The 23,433-nt window shown below is 52.8% G+C and overlaps 1 protein-coding gene across 2 annotated transcripts in view; it reads left to right on the forward strand.

The window, feature by feature from the left end:
* Positions 1-12,845, forward strand: part of XPO6 (exportin 6) — a 120,777-nt gene extending 107,932 nt beyond the window's left edge. For both annotated transcript variants that reach the window (XM_053671478.1, XM_037140020.2), the window contains exons 18-24: positions 2,853-3,008; positions 4,290-4,404; positions 4,575-4,746; positions 6,423-6,584; positions 7,159-7,257; positions 7,436-7,666; positions 10,364-12,845. In XM_053671478.1, coding sequence (XP_053527453.1) covers positions 2,853-3,008; positions 4,290-4,404; positions 4,575-4,746; positions 6,423-6,584; positions 7,159-7,257; positions 7,436-7,666; positions 10,364-10,465 — 1,037 coding nt within the window. In that variant the 3' untranslated portion in view covers positions 10,466-12,845. The remainder of the gene's footprint in view (positions 1-2,852; positions 3,009-4,289; positions 4,405-4,574; positions 4,747-6,422; positions 6,585-7,158; positions 7,258-7,435; positions 7,667-10,363) is intronic.
* Positions 12,846-23,433: the final 10,588 nt, after the last annotated feature.

The following is a 23,433-nucleotide window of genomic DNA, read 5'->3' on the forward strand; positions in this document are numbered from 1 at the left end:
GAAATGTTCAGGCTTAACACAAAATCTGATGTGGATTTGTTGCTCTGCTCAGTCGTTTCGGATGTGATGGCCACACAGTACACATGCTCACCCAACGGCATCTACTGCCCCCACTGATTAGCACAGTGAGGTCGTCATTGTTCACGCATGTGCATTCCAGTCCACTCTCCTTGGCTGCCAGGTCACATCGATGTTGTGTAAACCATTCTTGTTACGTTAACAGTGGTTGGACTTTTTCTGGACAGACCTTGTATGTCGTCAACAACATACAATACAGTACGGTATAATAACTATGATTATACATATTGTCACAGGCCCAGTAGACCAAGGACAGATTAGGCAGTTAATTCCTGAACACATCAGCAGATATTATCACCCTCAAAAATAAAATAGCCAGTTTTTTTTTTCCAGCAATATGGGCTTATTCATAAATAGCAGAGAATTGCGTGTGGGGACAAGCAAATGTAGTTGCCTGTTGGAATGCCAATCCCTGTTCAACACATAAAATCCCTTTCTGGAGGTTTCTTTTCTATTAACCTTCTGTAACTTTTTATATCCATTTAGGTTATGACCTATCTTTTTAATTATTTTGGAATAAACATTTTACTCTAGGACAAAACTGCCTTTTATTTTTCCTTTCCAAAAACTGTATCTCCATTTCTCATGCCTTCTTTATTGAAAATACACATTTACTTTTCTTTTTTTTTTTAAAGACTTTATTTATTTTTCTTTAGAGAGGAAGGGAAGGAGAGAGGGAGAGAAACATCAATGTGTGGTTGCCTTTCGTGCGTCCCCTGCTGGGAACTGGCCTGCAGGGAACCGGCCTGCAACCCAGGCATGTGCCCTGACTGGGAATTGAACCACGATTGTCTGGTTCGCAGGCCCACGTTCAATCCACTGAGCTACACCAGCCAGGGTCACATTATACTTTTCATACATAGTCATTTTTTTTATCCCTATTACTTTTAGTAGTTTTGTAAGAAACCTTTTTTTCCCAACAATTTCAGGGGTTTTTTAGTTTAAATGTTATTTTCTCAATTTCAAACAGTGACAGAAGCTTACCTAGAAAAGAAATGGTGTGAAGTGGTTGGTACGGAGTGATTACAGATTCAGGGTGGATAGGAGGGCCACCTGTGCTTGCGTTAGATGGACATAAACGCCTTCTGTGTAACACGGTTAAAGTAAGCCACATGCTTTTTGGGATTACAGTATGAGATTCATTCATGTCTTTGCAAGACTTGGAATGGTTAGAACACAGAGGGGCAGTAGGATCCCCACATTACTGCTGAAGAGTATTGCTCTTTGTTGAGTAGGCAGAATAAAGATTTGAAAGGTGGGACAACTTCTGAACTGGTGGCAGAGTTATAAATATCTGGGAAGCCACCACCAGAATCCCCAGCCTTGCAAATAGTTATAATGAATGGAGAAGTTCTTTTAAAAATGTGGCTACAAATCTGAAAAGGCAGGGCAACAAACAACGTATACACCCATTGAAGAGTGACTGCGGCCTGGCCTTGAGTCGGCACTGTGTGTGAGCAGCCCAGGAGAGCACTTGTTCTGGGCTCGGCCTGCTCAGCTGGCTGTGCAGGTGCTTGTCTGCTCAGGTCACCGGTGTGAGAGCAGAAGCTTGCAGACCTGTTGGGTCATTTTGTAGCAAGAAATACAGTGTATGTTTTGGCCCAATGTATACATATAAAACCATATCAGTGACAAATAAAAGTGTAATAAACAGACATGTTTTTCCTGTTTTCAGTATATGCCGTGCATACACTCCATTTCTGTCTTGATAAAAATGGAAAGGATGAAACCTTTAAATAGGTCCCAGATAAAGTCAGCTGAACTAAAGGGAGGGAGCTTGGCGTCTGACAGGTGTACCTAACTGGGAGTGGAGAGCACAGAACGCGCAAGTGGGCACCTCACACAGTTCTAGGCGCTCGCATCCTTTGGATCCCACTTCTGACACCAAATAGTGTCACCTCAAAAACAAAATAGGTTATTTTACCAGGAAAGTGGGTTTATTTAGGAATAGCAGAGAATGGCGATTTGGGACAAGCAAAATGCAGCAAGCTACAGGCAAGTCTGGAGAGACAAAGGACAGCGTTATTAGGTTTCCAAAGGGAACTGTGGAGGGTGCTTCGAACTGGAGCTCGTTGTAGGAGAACAAGAGTTCGGGCTGTGGCAGTTTCTCATTTGCTGCAAGTGGTGGTTAGTGCATTGTTGCTGGGGCAGGGAGGGATCTTCTTTTTTTTAAAAGCAGGAGATGAAATTCCTGTGTGAAAAGTGACCTCCCTTGTCAAATTCTTAACGTCTTTCTGCCGGTTGTGAAGGCTGCAACTAGTGGTATGTGTGTGAAGTTCCCCTTCAGGGCTTCCCAGCGCCATTCTAACGTGAAGTTTTTATTCATTTTCCCAGTGTGCATGGCAGGCGCTGTGTGGAGGTCCAGGCTAGAGTTGCATTTGGAGTTGAAGGCGACCATTTGATCTGTGTGTGTGCATTCGGGCCTGTAGTAATTATCTGTGACAGTTGTTCACTGTTTTCTAGCCTTGAGACCAAGGCACCTAACCTGAGGCTACATTTGATCTCTCTAGACTTGTTTCTGATGGATAGAAGTGGAATAGAGGGGGGAAAACTTAGCAGGCAACTAGAGTTCTGACAGTAAAATGGAAAAATAAAAAGGAAAGGAAGAAAAGGAGAGAGAGAGAACTCAATCAAGAGAAACTGTTTCTTTAGCAAAGTGTCTGTGTTACTGTCCTCCGAATACCTCTGAAGCTTTCGCCTCCTTCCTGTGTGTCCCTCTTATTCTTGTTGATCCGCAGACAAGTCTTAACATGCAGCTTAATCTTGATTTGCAGCCAAAGTGATTATCCACCAGACACTTAGTGTCTTGGAAGATATTGTGGAGAATATTTCCGGGGAATCCACCAAGTCCCGACAGATCTGCTACCATTCACTGCAGGAGTCCGTACAGGTCTCCCTGGCCCTCTTTCCAGCTTTTATTCATCAGTCAGGTAGGAGCTGGCCACAGGCCTCACTGATGAACGGCGCTGACAAGGACGAGAGTCACTTTGTGTAACAGTGGTCCCCAACCTTTTTGGCACCAGGGACGGCTTTTGTGGAAGATGAGGGGGTGGTGGGTGGGGGAACATGACAGGAGGCGGAGCTTAACACCAGCTGTGGATGGATGAGGTGGAGCTCAGATGAGTTTCGTTTGGTCCCCCTCCCTGGGGCCAGGTGGGGATAGGATGGGACCTCACTGGGCCTGCGGGTTGGGAACCCCCGCTCCGTAGAGCACATCAGGTCAGGAGTAGCACAGGCCTCACACTGAAGGCAGAGGGCAGTGAGGTTTGCGTGGGGTCTAGGGCTCGGGCCCCGTGGAGCCTCCCTGCGGGCCTCACACCTGTGTCAGGTGGCACTGAGTCACTGGCCTCATTTTCATTTTTAAGGCTTTGCCTTCTTCCAGTGTGGAACATAAATGGCTGAGAGTAATGGGGGCACTATACAGGAGAAGAAAGAGAACTTTTTCCCATAAGTGCTTCTTTCTTACTTACATGGCAAGATGGGTTTTGACATGGTGCCCCCTCGCCCTGCTCTGTCACTGTCACGGACAGAGGCTCTCTCTAGCTCGGTGGCTACATGTGAACACTTACACTAGTCTTGTCAGTCTTATGAGAGAAATATTGGAGGCTTCTTAGCAAAGTTTCACTGATTGCCTCTTATAAGCAGAGTTTGTGTAATTAGAGCCAGAACATACTGTACAAGATGATTGTTTAGATCTGGAAGTGGTACCACATTAAATGGAACCATTATTTTATGAAATTAATGCATTTAATGGGCTATGGCTGTGCAACCCGAATACAAGTTCATTATCCACTTTTATCGACTTAGCCCCTGACCTAATCCAGTCCCAGCTGCAGGGATTATTGGTCATAGACAGAAGTCTCTAAAGCACTCAGGTGTTGACCCAATTGAATAGTTTCATCAGTGCAAAACAGTCTGCAGGGAAAACTCTCAATGTTGCTTGGGGTGGGGCGGGGCGGTGAGGGAGGGTTCATTCCCTGTAGTGAGCCATCAAGCAGAGGGGTTCGCTTGCTGGAGCTGTGTTCTCAGCATGTCCTTAATCATTTTCTACTTTCCATTGCTGGCTCTGATGGCGTTGGGGAAATATCTTCCAGCAGGAAGCCTTAGAGAGAGATGATAATGCAGACCGCATGAGGAAGTCTGTCAAGCCAAGGGCTTCCGATTATCCCTGTGTGCATGCCTCTGATCATTTGCTTTGTCCCTTTGTTTAGATGTGACTGATGAGATGCTGAGCTTTTTCCTCACTTTGTTTCGAGGCCTTAGAGTACAGATGGGTGTGCCTTTCACTGAACAGATCATACAGACTTTCCTCAATATGTTTACCAGGTAACCACATACCTGCTGTCCATGGTTTTCAGATTTCAAGTGAGAAGTAGTGGAACCTGGCTACAAAGTGTGGGATTTTTTTGTTCTTCTTCACTTGCCACAGTGTTGGTTTTCATCCTGGTCCCAGAGAAACATTGCCTTGGCTACCACGTGGTTTCTTTTCTCTGCAGAGAACAGTTAGCCGAGAGCATCCTCCACGAGGGCAGCACTGGCTGCCGGGTGGTTGAGAAGTTCCTGAAGATCCTGCAGGTGGTGGTGCAGGAGCCCGGCCAGGTGTTCAAGCCCTTCCTCCCCAGCATCATCTCCCTGTGCATGGAGCAGGTGTACCCCATCATCGCTGAGGTATGAGGGGCTGGAGCTGTCCTTTGTGCCACTTCCTGTCCATTTGGGGAGGGAATGAAATATCCAGGAAAATGCTTTGTGTTTTAAAGCTAATTTGTTAGCTGTTTTTTTTGTTTCGTTTTTTGTACAATATATTTTTCCAAGAAAGAAAGTCGTTAGCTTGGCACACTATTTTTATATTGGCTGAGTTAATTAGAACTAGCCTAGTGTAAGCAGGGTTGGTTGGTAAGTAAGATCAGCCTTCCATGGCAAACAGTATAACTTTAGATGAACACATAGGTTTTTACAGCAAACACTGTAACAGAAATACTGTCCTATCAAGAACATTCATGATCTCAAGGATACAAAGCAAGTTCTCCAAACGATTCAAATCTTTCCTTGTTACAGGAAAGCTCTTTGTTCTTGGAAAACAGATGGGCATTCTGCATGTCAAGATCCAGAATAAGTACAGCTCAAATTTTATGTGATAGTTATGTAAATAAGAGCTGATCTTTTTATCTGCCCGAATTAAGGCCTAAACGAGTCCGGTTGCTTTGCATCATTAAACACACACGGGCCCTGTAAGGATTCCTGCCACGGAAGCTCTTGCCTTCTGGTCTCAGTTTGATCTTAATCAGGCTAAATTACCCGAGTTTTGTCGTGTTTAATGTGCACCCAACGTTTTTGTGTGCATTACACATGGGATTATTATACCCCATGGTATGTAAGCATTGTGCATGGCAAAATATGGTAACTATATTTGGGCCTTATCGTTTTGAATTCTACAGAGACAGCTGAAGTAATGTGGCCTGTCATGCTCTCTAGTGACTTGGAGATTTTTACCCAGATTAGAAAATACTGGCGAGCCTGCCTCCCCTTCCTCATCCCAGAATTCCAGCTGCTGGCAAAAGAGGAAGCAGGCCCAGGGAGCATTCAGCCCTGCACGCTACCTCCCCCCAGAGGTCCTCTGATGCTTCTTTCTGCGGTTCCTTGAACCCCTTTTCTATAGAGGGCAGATCTGCTTTAAGCCTTCTTATTTGTCTTTAGCTTCTGAGGTTGCATCAGATCAGCAGGTTAGCTAGACAGCGTTGTTGGTCCTGAAAAAAGGGACAACACAGCCAGGATGACATGACAGATCAAATCGGGTGCTTTCTAAACAAAAAATCCATATATTTTTTACAGATTTTACTTATTTGTTTTAGGTGGGGGGAAGGGAGGGCGAAAGAGAGGGAGAGAAGCATCAATGTGTAGTTGCCTCTCTCAGCTACTAGGGACCTGACCTGGCCCGCAACCCAGGCAAGTGCCCTGACTGGGAATCCAACCAGCGACCCTTTGATTCTCAGGCCAGCACTCAGTCCACTGAGCCACACCAGCCAGGGCAGAAAATCCATATTTCTCATTGTTGTTCCATTTAGTATCCTTTTTCTAGCTTGAAAAGCTGAGTGCTTCCATCAGAAAAAAGTCCCCTTGGCACCAACCCAGGCATTCTGTCTCAAGTGTGGCCCTGTTTCTGCTGAAGGACTCCTGGTTTGAACTGCTGACTCGGGGCTTGGTAGACAGGAGGGTGGGTGGGAAGCTGATGCTCCGCTCTCTGTTGCCAGGCCTCTCCTAGGCCTGTATTGCTCTGGCCCTGGGCTGTAAGTGGCTCAGTGAGCCACAAGGAGGGAAGGTTTGAGGACCTGTGTGTGTCTCAACAGCGCCCCTCCCCTGATGTGAAGGCTGAGCTGTTTGAGCTCCTTTTCCGGACGCTCCATCACAACTGGCGGTACTTCTTCAAGTCCTCTGTCCTGGCCAGTGTCCAGAGGGGGATTGCTGAGGAGCAGATGGAGAATGAGCCTCAGTTCAGTGCCATCATGCAGGTAACGTGGACGAGCTGCTGGGTCCACTGGCTGTCTGTCCCTTGGTCTGCTTCTTTGACACATACTGCACTTTCTCTAACGTGGCCACTGCAACAAGTACTGTCTCTGAAAGCCCTGTACTCTGGGTTTGAAGCTCGGCTCTACCTTTTAGTGCCTGTGAAGTTCATTAATTTGGAACCTCGGCCTCTTCATCTGCAGAGAGGGCAGCTTAGAGAGAGTGCAAGTGGTTGGCCTGAGGGGGCGCTGAGGTATGGGACTTAGTTGTTAGCTTCTTGCTTCAAAGATAGGTCTCACGAAGGAGTCCAAAGGTTTATTACAAAAGATGTAGGAAGATACCAAAGGAAGTCAGGCCCATGGGGAGAACTTAGGAGCTAAGACTGCATGGGAACATTCCTAAGATCTGACCAGACAGGCTGCAAAGCCTGGAGATGACAGATGCCCTGGCCCTGCCATTGGCATCAGGAGCCGCTTGTGGGGTCCAGGTTCTCCTGGCCTGGGGGTGGGGGTGCCCAGAAGGGTTTGGTCTCACGGTGTTTTAATGCTGCTTAGAGAACAGTGGTATTTCCTTCCACAGGCCTTTGGACAGTCCTTTCTCCAGCCTGACATCCACTTATTTAAACAAAATCTCTTCTACTTGGAGACACTCAACACCAAACAGAAGCTGTACCACAAGGTAGGTGCCCATCTCTCAGAAAGGATTCTTCATTGAAGGCGTCAGGGCCCTGGCTGAGTCCCACCCTTCTCAAGTTGACAGCAAGAGTATGACGGGAAGTAGACTGGGACCGGGAGAGGCCCCAGGGACCCTGGGTCAGCCCCGTGGCCATCACTCCCGCTGGGCTCTCTGTCTGCAGAAGATCTTCCGGACCACCATGCTGTTCCAGTTTGTGAACGTGCTGCTGCAGGTCCTGGTCCACAAGTCCCACGACCTTCTGCAGGAGGAGATCGGCATCGCCATTTATAACATGGCCTCTGTGGACTTTGATGGCTTCTTCGCAGCCTTCCTCCCCGAGTTCCTGAGCAGCTGTGATGGCGTGGATGCCAACCAGAAAAATGTGCTGGGGCGAAATTTCAAGATGGATCGGGTGAGGAGAGAGAGGCCAGGCTGAAGGGAGGGCAGCTGTGGGCTCTCGTGCCTGGTGCCTGTGAAGCGAGGAGGAGCAGGCCTCCGTCATGTGCACTTTGCACCCTCGCTGGCTCCAAGGCAGCCCGTGCGGTTCCGGATGACTCGCAGCTGTGCCTTTGTTGTGGATCCATGCGTTCCCAGTTTTGGCTTTAGCAACACTTGGGTTTTTCTTCTCATCAGCCACTGGGCCCCAGTGTTGTCTCTGCCAGTCCAGCTGCTTTGTCTCAGCTTCTTGGTACTCCCCCTGTACCCTGTCGAGCACATCTCTGCCCAGCCGCTGGCCCCTCGTGGGTCACTACAGCCTGAACTTGCAGACCTGCAGGTAGGCTGAGAAGAGTCATCTTCTGGGGCTGCTTCTGTGGGTCCCAGACTTAAAGATGGGACCCCAGCTCTTCCCAGGCCTTTCCGCCCCTGGCCTGGCTCTGTGTGGCCTGATCTGCTACCAGGTCCTGGGAGGAGCCCCCAGGACACCCTCTCGCTGCCTTCCCGGGGAAGGTCTGTCTGGTGGGCTGTCCTCACCTGGCAGCGCCTTGGGCGGAGCTGGGCTGGCGATGCACACAGAGCCATCGTTGCTGCTGTGTCTGGAGCCCAGCTTTTCCTGTCCTGGGGCCTCCTTTCTGGGCACTGGCCTGCCCTCCTCCTTCCTGTTTTGGCTGTTTGTTAAGTCTCTGCTGCTTGCTTGATCAGCTGTCCCTGGAACTTTTCTTAAGGAGTAAGTCATTTTCATCTTCCATCACCTCACACTTGATGAAATGGACTCTCTGTTGTCCATGTCCTCTTGGTGTTCCTGGCTGACTCCTGTGCTTGCTGCCATCAGTGTCTTGAGACGGACAGGTTGCTCTTGTGGGTGCAAACTACGCCTTCCTCGCTGGTCTTGGTAGTGATGTGTATCGGGGCCGTTTCTTCTTAGACTCTGCTCCTGTTTGTCTTGGAATCTTTCTTTCTCTGTAAATCCTAATATTTAATGATCAGTTTCTACTGATGTCATTACCAGTCAACTTCTTTATCTAAACGAGTGGTTCTCAGACTTAGTCATGCATCAGAACTCCTGGGGTACTTATTAAAGATACAAAAATTTCATCATGCGCTCCACCAGGAAATTCAGAATCAGCATTTGGGAGCCACTGATTTAAAAGACACCTCTTGGTATATTTTCTTGAGGATGAAATAAAGGAATCAGTGCATTCATTCATTCACTCACTATCTGAAGCTGGCCGCCTCTCAGGCCCTGGGCCAGGTATTGGGGCACCCGTCTCTGCCTTGGAAGAATTGGGTTGGGAGAACTGGCAGGAGCACCTGCTGCAGCCCACACTGGGCTTTCTGATGTGCGCCTGTTGTCAACCCCATTTCCCAGGTGAACCGGGCTCAGAATGGTCAGCAGTCAGTTGGCAGTTCCAGAACTTGGGAACGGTAGAGCCAGGAAGCACGAGTCAGACCTGGTGCTCTGGCTTTGGAGCCTGTGTGCACTGCCCACAAGCAGGGGGAGGCCGGGCGCTTTGAGAGCTCAGAGCGGAGGTGCTACCTGCTGCCTGGAGCTGGGAAATAAGAGGTGTCTGAGGGGCCTTTTTGGCCAAGGCGGGCTTTGTCCCGCGATTTGACGAGCAGGGGAGTTTAGTCAGGTAAGTGGTTGGGATGGAGGAGAGCTGCAAGTGCCTTCAGCTATTTTTCAAGCCTTGTCCTGTCACCTGGGGATTCAGAAGGGATCGATGGCTGCGGTGCCACCAGCCAGGCAGGGAGCCAGCCTACTCTGTGACAGGGAGCCATTGATGTTACTCCACGTTTTGCCATCCAGTGTTCAGTAATCACAGTCTAAACATGAGGACTTGAACTTCGGGGTGTCTCATAGTGCCGGGTGGCAGTGTTGGGGTTTCAGCTGTGAGGGGCCCTCTCCACTGGCAGTCCGCTCTGCAGCTCAGCAGGCAGCGGGCGACGTGGTGGGCGCCGGCGGGCCCCTGCCAGTGTCACCCTTGAGTGGTAGGGCCGGCCTGGGCCCTGGGAGGGGTCTGCAGACAAGGCTCTGCTGGGCTTGTTGAAGGAGAGACACACGCTGGCAGCCATAGCAGTGTTCCCCTTCCCTTCCTGTCTTGTAACTACGGCAGGTTTCCTTCTTTTTTCTTTTTTCCCCCCAAATTTATATATATATTTCACTCATTCATTCATTCATTTATGAGAGCGGGGGAGAAGAAGAGAGAGAAACGTCGATCTGTTGTTCCACTGATTTATGCATTCATTGCTTGATTCTTCTATGTGCCGTGACCGGGGATCGAACCCACAACCTTGACGTAGTGGGATGATGCTCTAACTGAGCTAGCCAGCTGGGGCGCAGCAGGTTTCTTCACCTCTCTGTGCTTCACTTCTTCGTTCTTAAAATGGTGGTGCTGACAGCACCCTTGCCGCAGGCCTGTGGTGAGGGTGACAGGAGCAGTTGTCTGCATGTGTAGGCCAGGGCTTGGCCCAGGGCGCGGTCAAGGGCGGCACTCACTGCCATCCCTCCCCCCATTGCCTTTGCTCACACTTGGTCTGAGAAGGAGTAGGAATGGCACCCTGTGTAGAATGTTCTCGGAGCCCTGGAGCAGTCTGGGGGGGAGGTGCCGGGGGCGGGGATGACGCCGGGGACTGTGTGTGGCTAGGCTGCAGCTGTGCCCCTGCCTTCCAGGACCTGCCCTCGTTCACCCAGAATGTGCACAGGCTGGTCAACGACCTGCGATACTATAGACTCTGCAATGACAGCCTGCCCCCCGGCACAGTGAAGCTCTAGGCGTGGCCTGCTTTCTGCCCGAGGGACACGGACTGCTGCTGCCGCCACCCACGCCACCTCACCTTCCGCCAGTCGTCTCCCAGACGAGTCTCGGTTACTCCTCGGATTCTTAACGCCCTGAGCAGCATCGCCTGCCCCGTGCCCCTCCTCCACGACCCTCTCCTGCTGCCCACCCAGCAGAACTGGCCTCCAGGTGTCTCTCAGCACTGGTCGCAGTGCCCAGGACATTCGGGGCAGGCGGAGGGTCGTGGGTGGGGACGGGGGTGGGGGGCACCAGGAAATCCCGTGCGGTGCTTCGTGTACATCTTGTGTCTATCAGTCATGAGACTGAAATGCCAAGGACAGCCTATGACAGTGCCACCTTCTCACCATTCCACCTCCCTGCCCCTCTGGCCTCCGGCTAAGGGGAGACATGACCAGCCACCACGCTGGGACTGTTTTGGCACTTCCGTCACCGCCCCTCCCCCAGTTGCCTTGAAGTCTCAGCTCTGTGTTAGAGATTTGCAGACTCATGGTTTTTTTTGTTCTTGTTTTCTCATCATTCCATTGTGATACTAAGAAACTAAGAAGCTTAATTAAAAAATAAAATGCTTATGTTGTTGTTATATAAACCCTGGTTAGGGGGCTTCTTCGCAGTCAGAGCCTCCCCAGGGCTGGCACCTGGGCGAGGGGCACCGCTTGGCGGGGGAGGGGGCCCGTGTGTGCCCTGGGAGAGCAGAGGAGGAGGACCGGCCTTCGCAGGTGCTGGCCGCATCCCACTCTCTTTGAGACAGTGTCACCCTTAAGCTCCGTGAAGACACGGGGTCCCCGTTGCTCATAATTAGAGAGTTGGGGGTACTTGGTGTCACTGACAGTCAACCTAGTGGTGGAGGTAGGTGTGCAGTCTGGGGGGGCACCCCTGCACTCATCCTGGCCCCCCAGCTCTGCACCTCCTCCCAGAGGACGGATCCCTCCCTAAAGTGCCCAGCCAGGCACTGCCCCTCAGTGGACTGGAGGGAGGTGGCTGTCTCTTGATGGATCGTCTGAAAGTGGTGGTTGGGAGGGGAGGGTGGGAAAAGAGGTGTCACTGCGAGGGTGGGAGAGAGGGCCTCAGGGCTTACCGGTGTGTCCAGGGGCTGGGGCCTTGCCCAGCCCTTTGCGAGTGGAATTGACACATGTCCTCAGAGTTTCTGGGGTACTGGGTCCGCAGTTCCCCCTGCTTTACAGGCCGGAATGACTAGACGGCAGGACTGGAGCAGTTCTAACTCGGACTCCCAGATCTGACAGGAAGAGGTTCGCTCACCCAGCAGTAAGGCTTGTCAGAAGAACTGGGGACGGAGGGGGTTGGGGGCTGATGGCTTCTACTTGTGGGGTCTTTATAAGATCAGTTTGGTGATGGCGGGCTGGGCGAGTGTGTGTGGGTGTTGCACCCTCTCTGTGTCAGTCACAGCCTCTCAGCTGCCACCAGCCCCACTTCAGAATCCAGGGGGGAGGAGATTGAGAGTCCAGTTGCCCTTCTTCAGGAAGGAATTAACATGCAGTTATTCTGGGCAATGAGTACCGCCCCTCCTGCCTGCTGCAGGGGACCAGGAGTGCTGTTGGTGCCTGAGACTAGGAAAGGGCTTTCCGAATGGCTGGAGTCGGAGCGGGTGAGGGGACTGGTTTTGTTGCCTGGGGGCCCCCCCACCCTTGGAGAGAACACAGGGCAGGACTTTGGGTGGGGGGAGGAAGGTGGGCTTGGATGAGGTTTCTGACCCAAGACAGCCGGGCATGGCCCTGGAGCTCCCAGTGTTCGGAGGTGTGCAGGCAGAGGCCAGGGACCTAGAGAGACCTTCGGTCCAGCTTCTCTTCCGCAGTGCCCTACGCAGGGTCTGGCACAGGAGCAGGCCGTACGCACGGGTGGAGTTGGGTGAATTCTCAGGCTGTTGACAGACCCAGAAATGGTCTTATTCTGAGGAAGTGGCCAAGGGGAAGGGCAATGGCAGGGGGTTTCCCATGAGGCGGGCTGCTTTCCCTGCCGCCTTTGAACATGAGGAGGTTGTCCTGGCTCCACTCCGGTGCCCAGGTCCTGCTTGTGCTCTGGTTTTGCCAGTTACATCTGCTAAAGGCACAGCTACTGGCCTTGGGGAAGAACCCGATGAAATGTCACAGTTTTGAGGCCTTTTCAACCACTGCCTACTATTGGCCTCATACGATGGAGGGTTGACTTTTCTTTTAACAGCTGTTTTTTTCTCCTGACTGTAAAATATAGAAGAATATGTGAAAAGTGCTGAAAACTGAAAGAGTCATCCACTCTCACTGCTCAGGAAAAAACCTCTGGTAATATTTTGGGTAAATTTTATTTCCACATTTCTTTATATGTGTGCAAATGTGCATGATTTTGCCTTTCCCTTTTTCTTTTTTTTAAAAATAAAATTGAGCTCCTGTTGTTTTGTAGTCTCCTTTTTAATTTATTTAACATGTTATAACTATTTCCTGATGTTAACAAAATACTAGAGCCTGATCTTTAATAGCAACGTAGGTTCTGTTGTGTGATATGCCACATTTTGCTTGGTTTTTCTTTGTATCAGGTGGTGCCACAGTGAGCATCCTTGCGTATAAATGTTGGTATTTGATGATTTCCACAGGTTCAATTCCTACACGTGAAATTGCGGGCTCAAGTGTTTTTGAGGCCGTGCTAGACATTGCTGGGGTCTGATTTGTCATTTGAAGGAGAATGTAAGTTACAGACGTCAGAGGTGTAGAATGTCTGAGCTGCAAGGCTCTGTTGAGACAGTTGATAAAATCAGCCTCTGGTTCTGTGGGTCTTGGGGACTTTGAGGCCCAGGGCCCCGGGCTTGTTAGAGGCGGCACCTAACCAGCCCTCCTTGCTCACTTGGGGACAAGATCATTTTCCAGGAGTGTGACATTTCTGCAGGGCGCCAGGGCCGGGGAGAGGAAAGGAGCTGCTGGTTCTAGTTGACTCTTTTGGCCTTGGCCTTGACGGCTGCTCATTAATTTAACAAACATTATTTATCAAATACCTCTATAAGCCAGGTGCTGGGCTGCAAGTGAAGGACTCGGAGATTAATATGGTAAGAATTCATAGGCCACGGGGAAAATAGGTGAACGGGTCGTCGCAGAATGGTGTGCCAAGTGGTGTGATGGGGATTGGGAATCCGGAAATGGATGGAGAGTTGTAGGTGGATCTGGGGGGGGCCTCCCAGAAGGTAATGGTCATCTGAGAAGGGACGGGGGATGCGTGGGGGAAGGCTGAGGGCAGGTGTGAAGTCTTAGGTGGGCCTGCAGGCCAGAGTTGCAGACGGCAGGAAAGTGCCACAGAACTTTGGTGGGGAGGGTGTTTTTCTTTTTTCCGAACCAGGATGTGGTGAGTAAGCAGCACCATTATCAGCAGTAATTCTGGGACAGTTGGGACACACTGGGACTTTGGCGGGTTCCCTGGTCCTGGCGGAGAAAGCGCCTGACTCAGGCTTGGGTCACCAAAGGTGGGAGAAGTCAACGCCCCGCCATCCTTTCCTCTCCATTTCAGATGCAGCCGCCTGTCTCATCCGGAGGAGTCAGCTCTGAACCGGCCCCCAGACAGACAAATCGCTGGTGGGCAGGGCTTTGTTCTGTGCAGTGGGCATTTTGGTGAATGCTGTGTGACCTCTCTGGGCCACATCTGGGCCAGCTCCGCAGCAAAGACGAGGTCTCCCCTGGCCCCACGGACTGGGCTGGCTGCCCTCCTCCTCCTGCTCCTCCTCCTCAGAAGCTCTTCTAAGCTCCCCTTGATGTGCCCACGCCACCTGTGGTCCCTCTTGTCATCAGCGCCTGTGGGGTCCTCCACCAAAATGAGAACTTGGAGGCAGGGAATTGGTGTATACCCCCCACTGAGACCCAGAGTAAGGTCTGACCCCCAGTTGGGGGGTGGCCTGAGCAGGTGCCCAGTGACGCTGAGTACATGAGGGCTTTCCAGATTTGATTCAGATGGGTTTTCCTCGTAGGAGGAAGCCTCGCGTTAACACTGAGGTCTCCTCTGACCAGTTTTTAACACGATGAAGCCATGTCCTCTGTGTCTGCTCAGAACGCGGCCTCCCCTCACAGGGCTCCTTGGGGAAAAGCACTCAAGCCAACAGCTCTTCAGTGGAGGAATTCTTTAGCTTGAGGACTCTGTTTCCCACTCTTCTCTATATGCACCATTGGAAACACCTTGAAAAACCGTGTTAATTAATTGGCTCAGGCCCTCGGAGGTGGCGGGGTGCACAGCCGACGGGTTATGCAGTCTCCCGGGTCTGGGCCGAGGGCCTTGGGTGGTGCCGGCGAGAAGCTCTGGGACCCAGGGGGCAGAGTTGGGTGCTGGCCCCAGGAGTGGGGCTGGCGGAAAATTAATTACTTAGATAAAACATCCAGAAGCCTCACAGGCCTGACACAGGTGGACATTTTCACAACAGGTATATTTTTTTTAAAGCCTTTTCTCCCTCCTTTATTATAGAAATACACGTTCCTTGCAGGTAAGATAGAAAGGAAATACAAGTCCAAAGTGGTGTAGTAATGTCTCAGTGGGTGTCCCCGCGTCCACAGCTCTCCGCGGGCATCAGGTCACGTTGCCTGTGCGGCGGCAGCGCTCTGCCCGTCAGGCTTCTCCGAGCACGCGCACGCCTTCTGGTGGGGCGCACGGACCTCAGGCGTCTGGCTGCTCCGACCTAAGCTGTGGGGGGCCAGTGAGGTAGAGCAAGGGGGAAGTGGCCCCAGCACATCGAGGGAGGTGATGGGGACCTCAGGCCCACACTGGTGTCCGGAGTTAGCCCAGAGGGCCGAGGCCAGAGATGTTGTGTCTGAGTGTGGCTCCCCTGGAAAGCCAGGTCAGGCAGACACCACTGTCCCTGGAACCCCCCAAGAAGGCATAACCCGAATTTTGTAGGGGCAGAGCCTGAACACCTGCTGGGCCGCCTCTGCCCTGTGCCATGCTGGGGTTGAGCCCCGAGCTCAACTTCCTGGGAGTCGCGGCTTCCTCGCTTCCAGCCTCTGAAGGGCGCTGGCGTGGAAGTGATTCGGGTTCCAGAGGTTCGGAGGCGTCCCACTCTCCCCCTCGCCCAGCCTGCCAGGGAGGGGCCTGGGCTCTGAGGACGCTCGGGGCTTCGTTATGTTACTGGTCTGGATTACGGTCTTTCCAAAAACGGTTCCTCCCCCGGCTGCAGGAGGGAGGAGACCGGCACCACTGCCTCCTGGGCGCAGCCTGGGTTTGCCTGCTCTGGGTGCCGCTCGCCTGCCTGGGATTCCTCTGCTTCAGAGCAAATGCTTACCCATGTGGCTCAGGGAGGAGGGGCTGCCCAAGGCCACACAGCAGGTCAGGTCACGGCAAAGCTGGCTCCGGCACCTGCACCCTTTCTCTGCTGTGCCAGTGCTCACGGATCCTGTCGATTAGCCACGAGGAACCTGGGTGTGCCGAGGCGTGGGAAGCCCCTTCTGTGCCAGAGTCAGTTATTCCTAAACTCACATTCTGATGAATCAAGGTGGCAGGATGTGTCATCGTTCCCGTTGAACTTGGAAGACAGCAAGGCCAGAGGGGTGATGTGGCTTGCCCAGGGTCACACAACTGGGAGGTGGCAGCGTGGGAATCCCAGTGAGGTGTGGAGGGTTCCACGATCTCCCTGTTCTCCATCAGAGGTGTAGTGGCCTCTGTGCTGTTTCATTTCCTCGTTGGTGTGAGTGTGGTGCTCGGTGGGTGGAGATGCCGGGGAGTGGGAAACAGCGCTCGCAGCCTGCTGCTGCCAGGCCCCGCCCCTTCCTCCTTCCAGCCCGCCCTGTCTCCGTGCACCAGTGCCTGGGAGGAGCAGGCCGCCCTCCCCACGCACGGAAGGGCACCACACCTGGCAGGTTTGCTGCTCTTGGGGGCTTTGAGCTGTTTGCAGAATGTTTTGCAGGTGATGCAGGTGACACAGGTGGGGCTATGTTTTGTGGAGGCTCTGACACTCCAGTGTGTCCCTGAGTGCAAGGCTCCTTGGAATTTCTCTAGACAGCTGTGGAGTTCAAGGCCAGATGTGTAGGTTTCCCTTAGAATGACGATGCATGTCTGACCCACCCTCAGCTCAAAGACACGTAGCACGCACGCATCACTCACCTGTTCAGCCTTTCCGTCCACCTCCAGGCATTTTCCAGGGCCTGCTTGGGCAGGCACTGGATCGGGGAATAGGGAGGGAACACAGTGACACGTGGGCCCTGCCTCAGGAGAGGGAGGGAGGGAGGGTCCTGCTGTGTGCCCTGTGCCATACATGCGAATGATCACACGCATGAGCGTGCATGCATGCGTGTGCATGTGCAGGCTCTACTCTGGAAAACTGGTGGCAGGAAAATGCATTTTTAAAAAACTTGCTCACCAGAAATTTTTCTCTCCAGAATTAAAACAGGCTTTTCTGTCCAAAATAGTAAGTTAAAGTTCAAACTAGACAGGTTTTGTGAGAATTTTGAATGGTGCTTCTTCCTCCAGGCAGGCGCCGCTCTCCCAGCAGAGCGGAAGGGGGCGATGTCAAACCCCACCGGCCTCCCGAGGTGGAAGGCTGATCGTTCTCAGTCCATGTCTCAGTTTGGTCGCCGTCAGCTCCAGCTGGTCTCCCTGGCCGCGGAGCATCGTGCAGTGGGAACTCGCCAGCACAAAACTGCGCAAACCACTGTTGACACGTTCAATCAGTCAAATAATAAAGTATAATATGCTGAAAATGTTGCATATTTTCTTCCATCTTCGAAATTAAAACAGCTACACAAAAACTCACCAATTTTGATACTTTTTTTAAATGCATGCTGATATGACAGCTGTCACAATACAATCTAACAAAATGGTTTTGAATGAAGTTAAAGACAACTAAGTGCTACTAGTGCCATCTTACAGAAAAAAAAGCAAATGAATCTTTTGGCCAATCCAATATGTAGGCTGATTTCTCTCTCTTGTGCGCAGCTGTGTGACCTCAGGCAAGTCACCTAGGCTCTCTGGTCCTCAGCCCTCATCTGTAAAGTGGACTTAGTACGAGTGCCTCCCAGGGTTGAAGGGCCACACGAGATGATGCATGTAGCCCATTCAGCTTCAAGCCCGGTTGCTGTGGTTGCTCAGGAAACGGTGGTCCTTTGGGCAGTTGCGGTGTGTAACCCACGATGCTGAGGCCTAGTTTCTGCCTGTCAAGGACAACTGGGGCTTCAGCTAGAGGCTCAGATAGGATCTGAGATTTGCCCAGTATCTGTGGCAGAGCGGGAACTTGAGCCCAGGTTTGCTCTTCCTGAGCACCCTGCCCCCCACAGGGCAGGCCCGGGGGCTGATGGGCAGTGGAGCTTTTCCTGGGCTTCCCCGTGGCCGCCTGCAGGCCTGCCCTACATCCGGACCCTGGTCAGCGTTGGAACTTAGGGTCCTGGCTGGGCTCGGCTCTTTAATCACGTCTGCAGGCCCCTGGGAGGGGCCCAGCACGGCAGCAGGAGCAGGCGTGGTGGGAGCGGGCCAGGGAGCGGACGTTTCTTGAGCACCTCGGTGACTCACTGGGGCATTTAACTCACTGGAGTATAAACATGAAATGGTTTCACTTCTTGAAAAGTAAGGAGACAGCGTAGCTACAGACGTGGAATTCTGGTGGTCTGTAGCCACGGCCTGGCTGCTTGTCTCCCACTGTGTGACCGTAGGCAAGATTCTGACACTCTGCCTCAGTTGCCTCATCATTAAAAGGAAAATAATAATATAAAAATAGTAATATTATAGAGTTGTGAAGATTAAAAGAGTTACTACATCAAAGCACAAGGACTGTGGCTGGCATGCGGGGGCACCGCTTGTGTTTATGTTAGCTGCTATCACTATTTTAATTATTTCTGTAATTCACACAATTGCCCGCAGCTGTGCTCCATTCCTCATTACGACCTTGGCCAGATTCCACGGCTTCTGGCCCCTTTCTGCTGCTGCAATGGGCGTAACTCGGTAGCAGGCTCAGGCCTGCGTGTTCTGTAACCTCGGCCTTCGACTCAGTTCTGAGGTCCTCTGCTGCTCGGCCCCGCGGGCCAGGGCCAGGTGCCAGTGCCGCCCGCGTGTGGGGGTGCTGCTGCCAGGCTCCCCCACACCCTTCACACCCCCTCCCACTTACTGGCTCCTTTGGGGTTGGAGGCACGGGCGGCCCTGCAGATGGTGTCCCACATAGTCGTGGAGCAGAGACCAGCCTTGGCCTGGACCCTTGCGGCACCAAGCTGGCCCCACCACGGCTCCGTCCTCCGTGCCTCTCAGGTCACAGGTCAGGAGTCTGCACCCCTCTCTCGGCGCCGTGATCGCTGGAGTGGTCCCATGACATTTCTTCTCCTCTAACCTCCACTGGGGACAAACGGAGGCCTTCCCTCCCCTTCCGAGGGCTGTCGAGAAATGTGATTTCCCCTAGGCCTCCAGGGGTGCACACCACCACAGGCCCTGCAAATGGAGACCTACTGTGAGCCTGGGTCCCTGCAGCCGCCCCCTCTTCAGTCTCTGGGCCAGACATGCCACCAGTGTCCTGGTTCCCAAGTGTACCCCAATCTCAGCGGGGCTGGTCGGGAAGCAGCCGTCTTGGGCCGCTGCTCAGGGTCAGGGCTGAGAAGGGCCTGGGCTCCTGGGAGAAGCTCTTCAGGGCGCCTCTCCTTCCTGCTTCCGGGAGAACAGCTGCTACACTGGCGTCAGGTTTGCGGGTGAAGACGGGGCTCCATTAGCAGCAGAGGAAGACAGAGGTAGGCAAGGGCTGGTGTCTGCTGGCCTCCCTTGCTGCTTCTCTTCCCCTCGTTTCCTTCTTAGACAAACACTCAGTGAGAACCTGCTTCATCCCAGGCTTTGCTCTAGCACGCGGGCTCCACGGTGAGTGACTGGCGCTCCAGCAGAGGGCGCAGCAGACAGTCGACTTTGTGTCCTCTGGAGCAAGTGAGCAACTGGCTGCGGCCATTTCAGATCGGGCCACGTGGAGCCCGTGTTGGTGATGGGACACACGCACAGGCACCCGAGTGGACGCCTTTGGATAGTCGGAGGGTGTCTGGGGAGGTGACCTGGGGTGGAGACTGGATGAGACAAGAGAGCACTTCTGGCAGGAGGGACAGTGGTGCCAAGACCCCGAGGCTGGAATCCGCCAGGTGTATTAGAGACCAGAAGGAAGACCACTGTAGCTAGAACTTAGAGGGAGAGAGGAGGGTAGTATGAGGTACTATTTGATTATCTAAGTATGTACATACATTATTTCTGTAGGAATTTTAAATAATAATAAAAAACGGACAATACAAAGCGGCACTCCCAAACCCCAGCACCGCCCAGGTCAGGGCCGAGGCCTGGCCCCAGCCCCTGCTGAGGCCTCCGTGCTGCCACCCCCGGCCCAGGCAGCCCTCAAGCTCTCCAGCCTCTGACCCCATGCAGGGAATAGACAGGGCGGTGGCTCAGCGTCTGCCGGCACGGGCTGGCCCGGCGCGGGTCGCACATGATTCGCCAATTGCCTACTGGAGCTTGATTGTGAAGACTGGCTCCTGCGATAACTGACCTTGAAAGTGGAAGTGGGACCAGCAGCCGGAGCTGCCTGCTGCTGGAGGAACCCCTCGGTTCCGTGGTCTGGGCGGAAATCACGTCTGCGAAGCCCGACATCCTCTCTTTTGCTTGTTTTAAGAAAAGCACCTGAGACAGAGCTTGAGGTTTGGGGGCATCTGGAAATAACTCCAGGTCGCAGCTCTCTGCTCCTGGCTGAGTGACCTTGTAGGTCACCTCAGTTTACTTACCAAAATAACGGGGGGAAAGAGGTTAACCCTAAAAGTTCCAACTCGGGGCTGCATGATAATTAACTGAGAGCTGTCCGCATTAAGCCTGGGGACAGAAGCGAGCCCCAGCAGTGACCAGTCCTCAGTGTTATGGGCGAAGGGCCGGGGACAGAGAAGCCCCTCAGCGACGGTTCTCACGTGGCGCTCATTCTCGTCTCTTCGTCTGGCTCTCTCCTCCAGCCACTCCGTGAGCACTTGCCGCTCCTCGCTCTGCCGCTGCTCCTCCTCTGGGCCTGGGCGCATACTGTGACCTGCCCCCCAGTCTGCGGGGTTCACTGCCCCATCCCCAGTCCCAGCTCAGGGATGCGTGAGCCACCTCTTGGCTGCTCCTGCAGCTCCTCCCCCCACTTCAGTTTTCTTCACAGCTCTCGTCAACACCGGACCTGTTATGTTTCTTACACTTGTCAGTGGGTGCATGAGTGGGTTGTCATTAGTCTCCCTTCAAAAAACACGGACATTATTAGAAGGCAAGAAACCACTTGGAGTGGGCTGAACGGTGCCTCACCACAACCCTGAGAAAAGCCTGTGTCCGCAACCCAGAACCCTGGCTACAGCTGACTTTGGAGAGAGGGTGTGTGAGATAGGGTTAAATTAAAGGGTCCTGTGTGACACCCCCTTCTTGGATGATGAAAAGTGGCCGGGCACACACACCTGTGTCTGCTGGGGCGGCTGTCATTCATGCTCGGGAGCAAGGCAGCCCTTCTGCAAAGGCACCTTGTGTCACCTAGAAGACACAGCAGACACAGGTGGCTTCTGTGCCCACGTTCTCAGGGGCTGGGAGCCCTTCGCATGCACTGAGCAGACCAGACGCCCCTTCTTCGGACCAGCCCCCTGCCTGCACGTCTCATTCCACAATTCCTTTGGAATGGAAACTGTGCAAGAGGAGGATTTTGCTCTTAATGAGTCTGTCCAGAATTGCCCTGTTTTCCAGGCGTTGATAAACTACATCCCTCAATACAAGTTTCACGGCGCAATGTAGTGAGGGAGACATGTAATCCCAGCCCTTCCTGCCCTGATCTCAGAGACCGCCTCTGGGTGCTGGTCCCGGGAACATTCCGTGTTTGGCACAGGGCTGTCATCAGGGGCGTCATCGCCGAGATGGCCAGGGCTTCTGTGGGCAGGAGGAGCCATCGCTGTCGGGTAGGTCTCTCTGTCATTGCGGCCTTCTGCCCTCTTGTGGCGGTCACGGGTCCAGAATCTGTTCTCCCGCGTCTGCCCTCATCACCTGTGCCTGACTGCTTGCAGACCTGCCAGCTCTGTGCAGTACGCTCCTCCCCCCGCCCCCCCAGAGGCGGGTCTACTGCCCTCTCCTCAGACCTGGAAGTGACTCTGGGCGAGTGCCCAGGACAGAGCTCAAGAGGCCTGGCAGCTTCTACCTTTGCCTGCCTACCCCCGAGGCTGCCATGCCACACAGAAGCCCCCTCCAGCTGACTGAAGGGAGGGCTCTCGTGGAGGAGAACAGAGGCAGAGCAGCAGCTGCCAGACGTGCCAGCAAGGTCATCATTGACCACTGTGCCCCGGTGCCACCAGAAGACTGCAGCCCAGGGCTGATGCCGGGAGAGGAGCAGAGCTGCCCGCACGCCAACCCTGGAACCATGACAAGTAATCATTGTGGCCTGTAGCTGCGGAGTTTTCCAAGTTTGTTATGCAGCAAGAGATAACAGCTGCAGCCACCTTTCTGTCGGTCTCAGCCACGACGTTTGGGTGGGGGCTGCCCGCACACAGCTCCAGGGGCGGGTGCTGACTGGCTTACGCCAGTCAAAGCATCCATTGTCCCTGTCCACAGTGAGACCTCGGGAACCATTCACTGGGGCTTCCTAGAAAGAGAAGTTTCCCCAGTGTCTGAGAAAAAGCTGGTGTGGAGGGAGAGCGTGAGGCCAGGATTCGAGGCGGCTGTCTGCTGCCTGGGAGCCATCTGCTTCTGGGAGACTTCCCGTGCAGCCCGGTGGTGGAGGGGTGGAGTGCACAGGGCAGAAGGCAGACCGGAGGGCGAGGAGGACCCAAGTCCTGGCTCAAGCCACACCCAAAGCAAGACCCCTGGGCTTATTGGTTACACAGGCCTTTCGAATGGGTAAAGCCAGCCCTAAAGGGCACACTTCCCTCTAAGACGTATCACAGTACCCCCAGGGGATGTGTTTATAGATTAAAATGAAAGAAGTTGGGGCCCGTGTGGGTAAAGAGTGTGTTAAGGGATGTGCATCGGAGCATCGTTTCTGCTGTAAAAGCAGAAGAACAGGCTTATCCTTTAAGTGAATTTGGGGACAGCCCCTCAGCGAGACGCTCTGCAGCCACTACAGCACAGTGGGGCCATCGGACCTGGCCCAATGTCTGACATTTCCATCATTTATTTCCTGGGCGACCCTGGGCTGGCTGGGCGACTTCTCTGAGCCTCAGTTCTTCCTCTGGAGAATGGGTATGGTCACAATGCCCAGCCACAGAATTTTTGTGAGCATCAGAGAAATGTGCGAACAGCCCAGTACAGTGCTGGAATGTTCCTAAATATTTAATTAATGGTTATATTATTGTTAACATCTAGTGACATTGCACAGAGGCCATGATATGTGATTTTTAAGTGTGAAAAGCTGATAGTAAAACTGAGCATGCCATGTAATTAAAATTTTATAAATTGTACAGGAAATTTTGCCTGGAAAACACTGGATTATCCATCAAAAGGAGTACAAGTAATGGTGGAGGTATAGGTAACTCCACAATTTCAAGTAATCCAAGTAATTGGAGTTATAGATTAAAAATTCTTTGTCCTTTTTTGTATTTGCTAAGATTTTCTATAACACATATTTAAATCAGAAGAAAAACTATTAAAAAGAAAGGCAGGGAGGGGGAAGGGATCTCCCGGCTGGCAGAACCGCTCCAGGGAGGCAGAGAAGCCAGTGTTCTGCGACTGGAAGTATCCTCTCACGCTGGCGAGTGCCGCCCCGTTCAATCCAGGGACCGGTGTGGCCCCCAGGGTTAGACCGCCTTGCCTTCTGGGAGGTCACTCCCTGGAGGGAGTCGGCTGTCACGCAGTGAGGACGCTGAAGCGGTCCCCGGAGAAGTCCCCGTGGCAGGAGTCGGATGCTGTCGGCCAGTAGCCCGCAGCAGCTGCAGGCCCCCTACCGGGTCCCCGGCTGCGGCCTCATGTGAGACCCTGGTCGGCAATCGGAAACCCTGACTCAGAGGGGCTGGGAGAGAGTAAGAGATTCTTGCTATTTAAGCTTCTGCGTTTGGGG

The sequence above is a fragment of the Artibeus jamaicensis genome, unplaced genomic scaffold, assembly GCF_021234435.1.
Source record: "Artibeus jamaicensis isolate MK-2021 breed Jamaican fruit bat unplaced genomic scaffold, CSHL_Jam_final contig_700, whole genome shotgun sequence".
NCBI classification, from domain to species: Eukaryota; Metazoa; Chordata; class Mammalia; order Chiroptera; family Phyllostomidae; genus Artibeus; species Artibeus jamaicensis.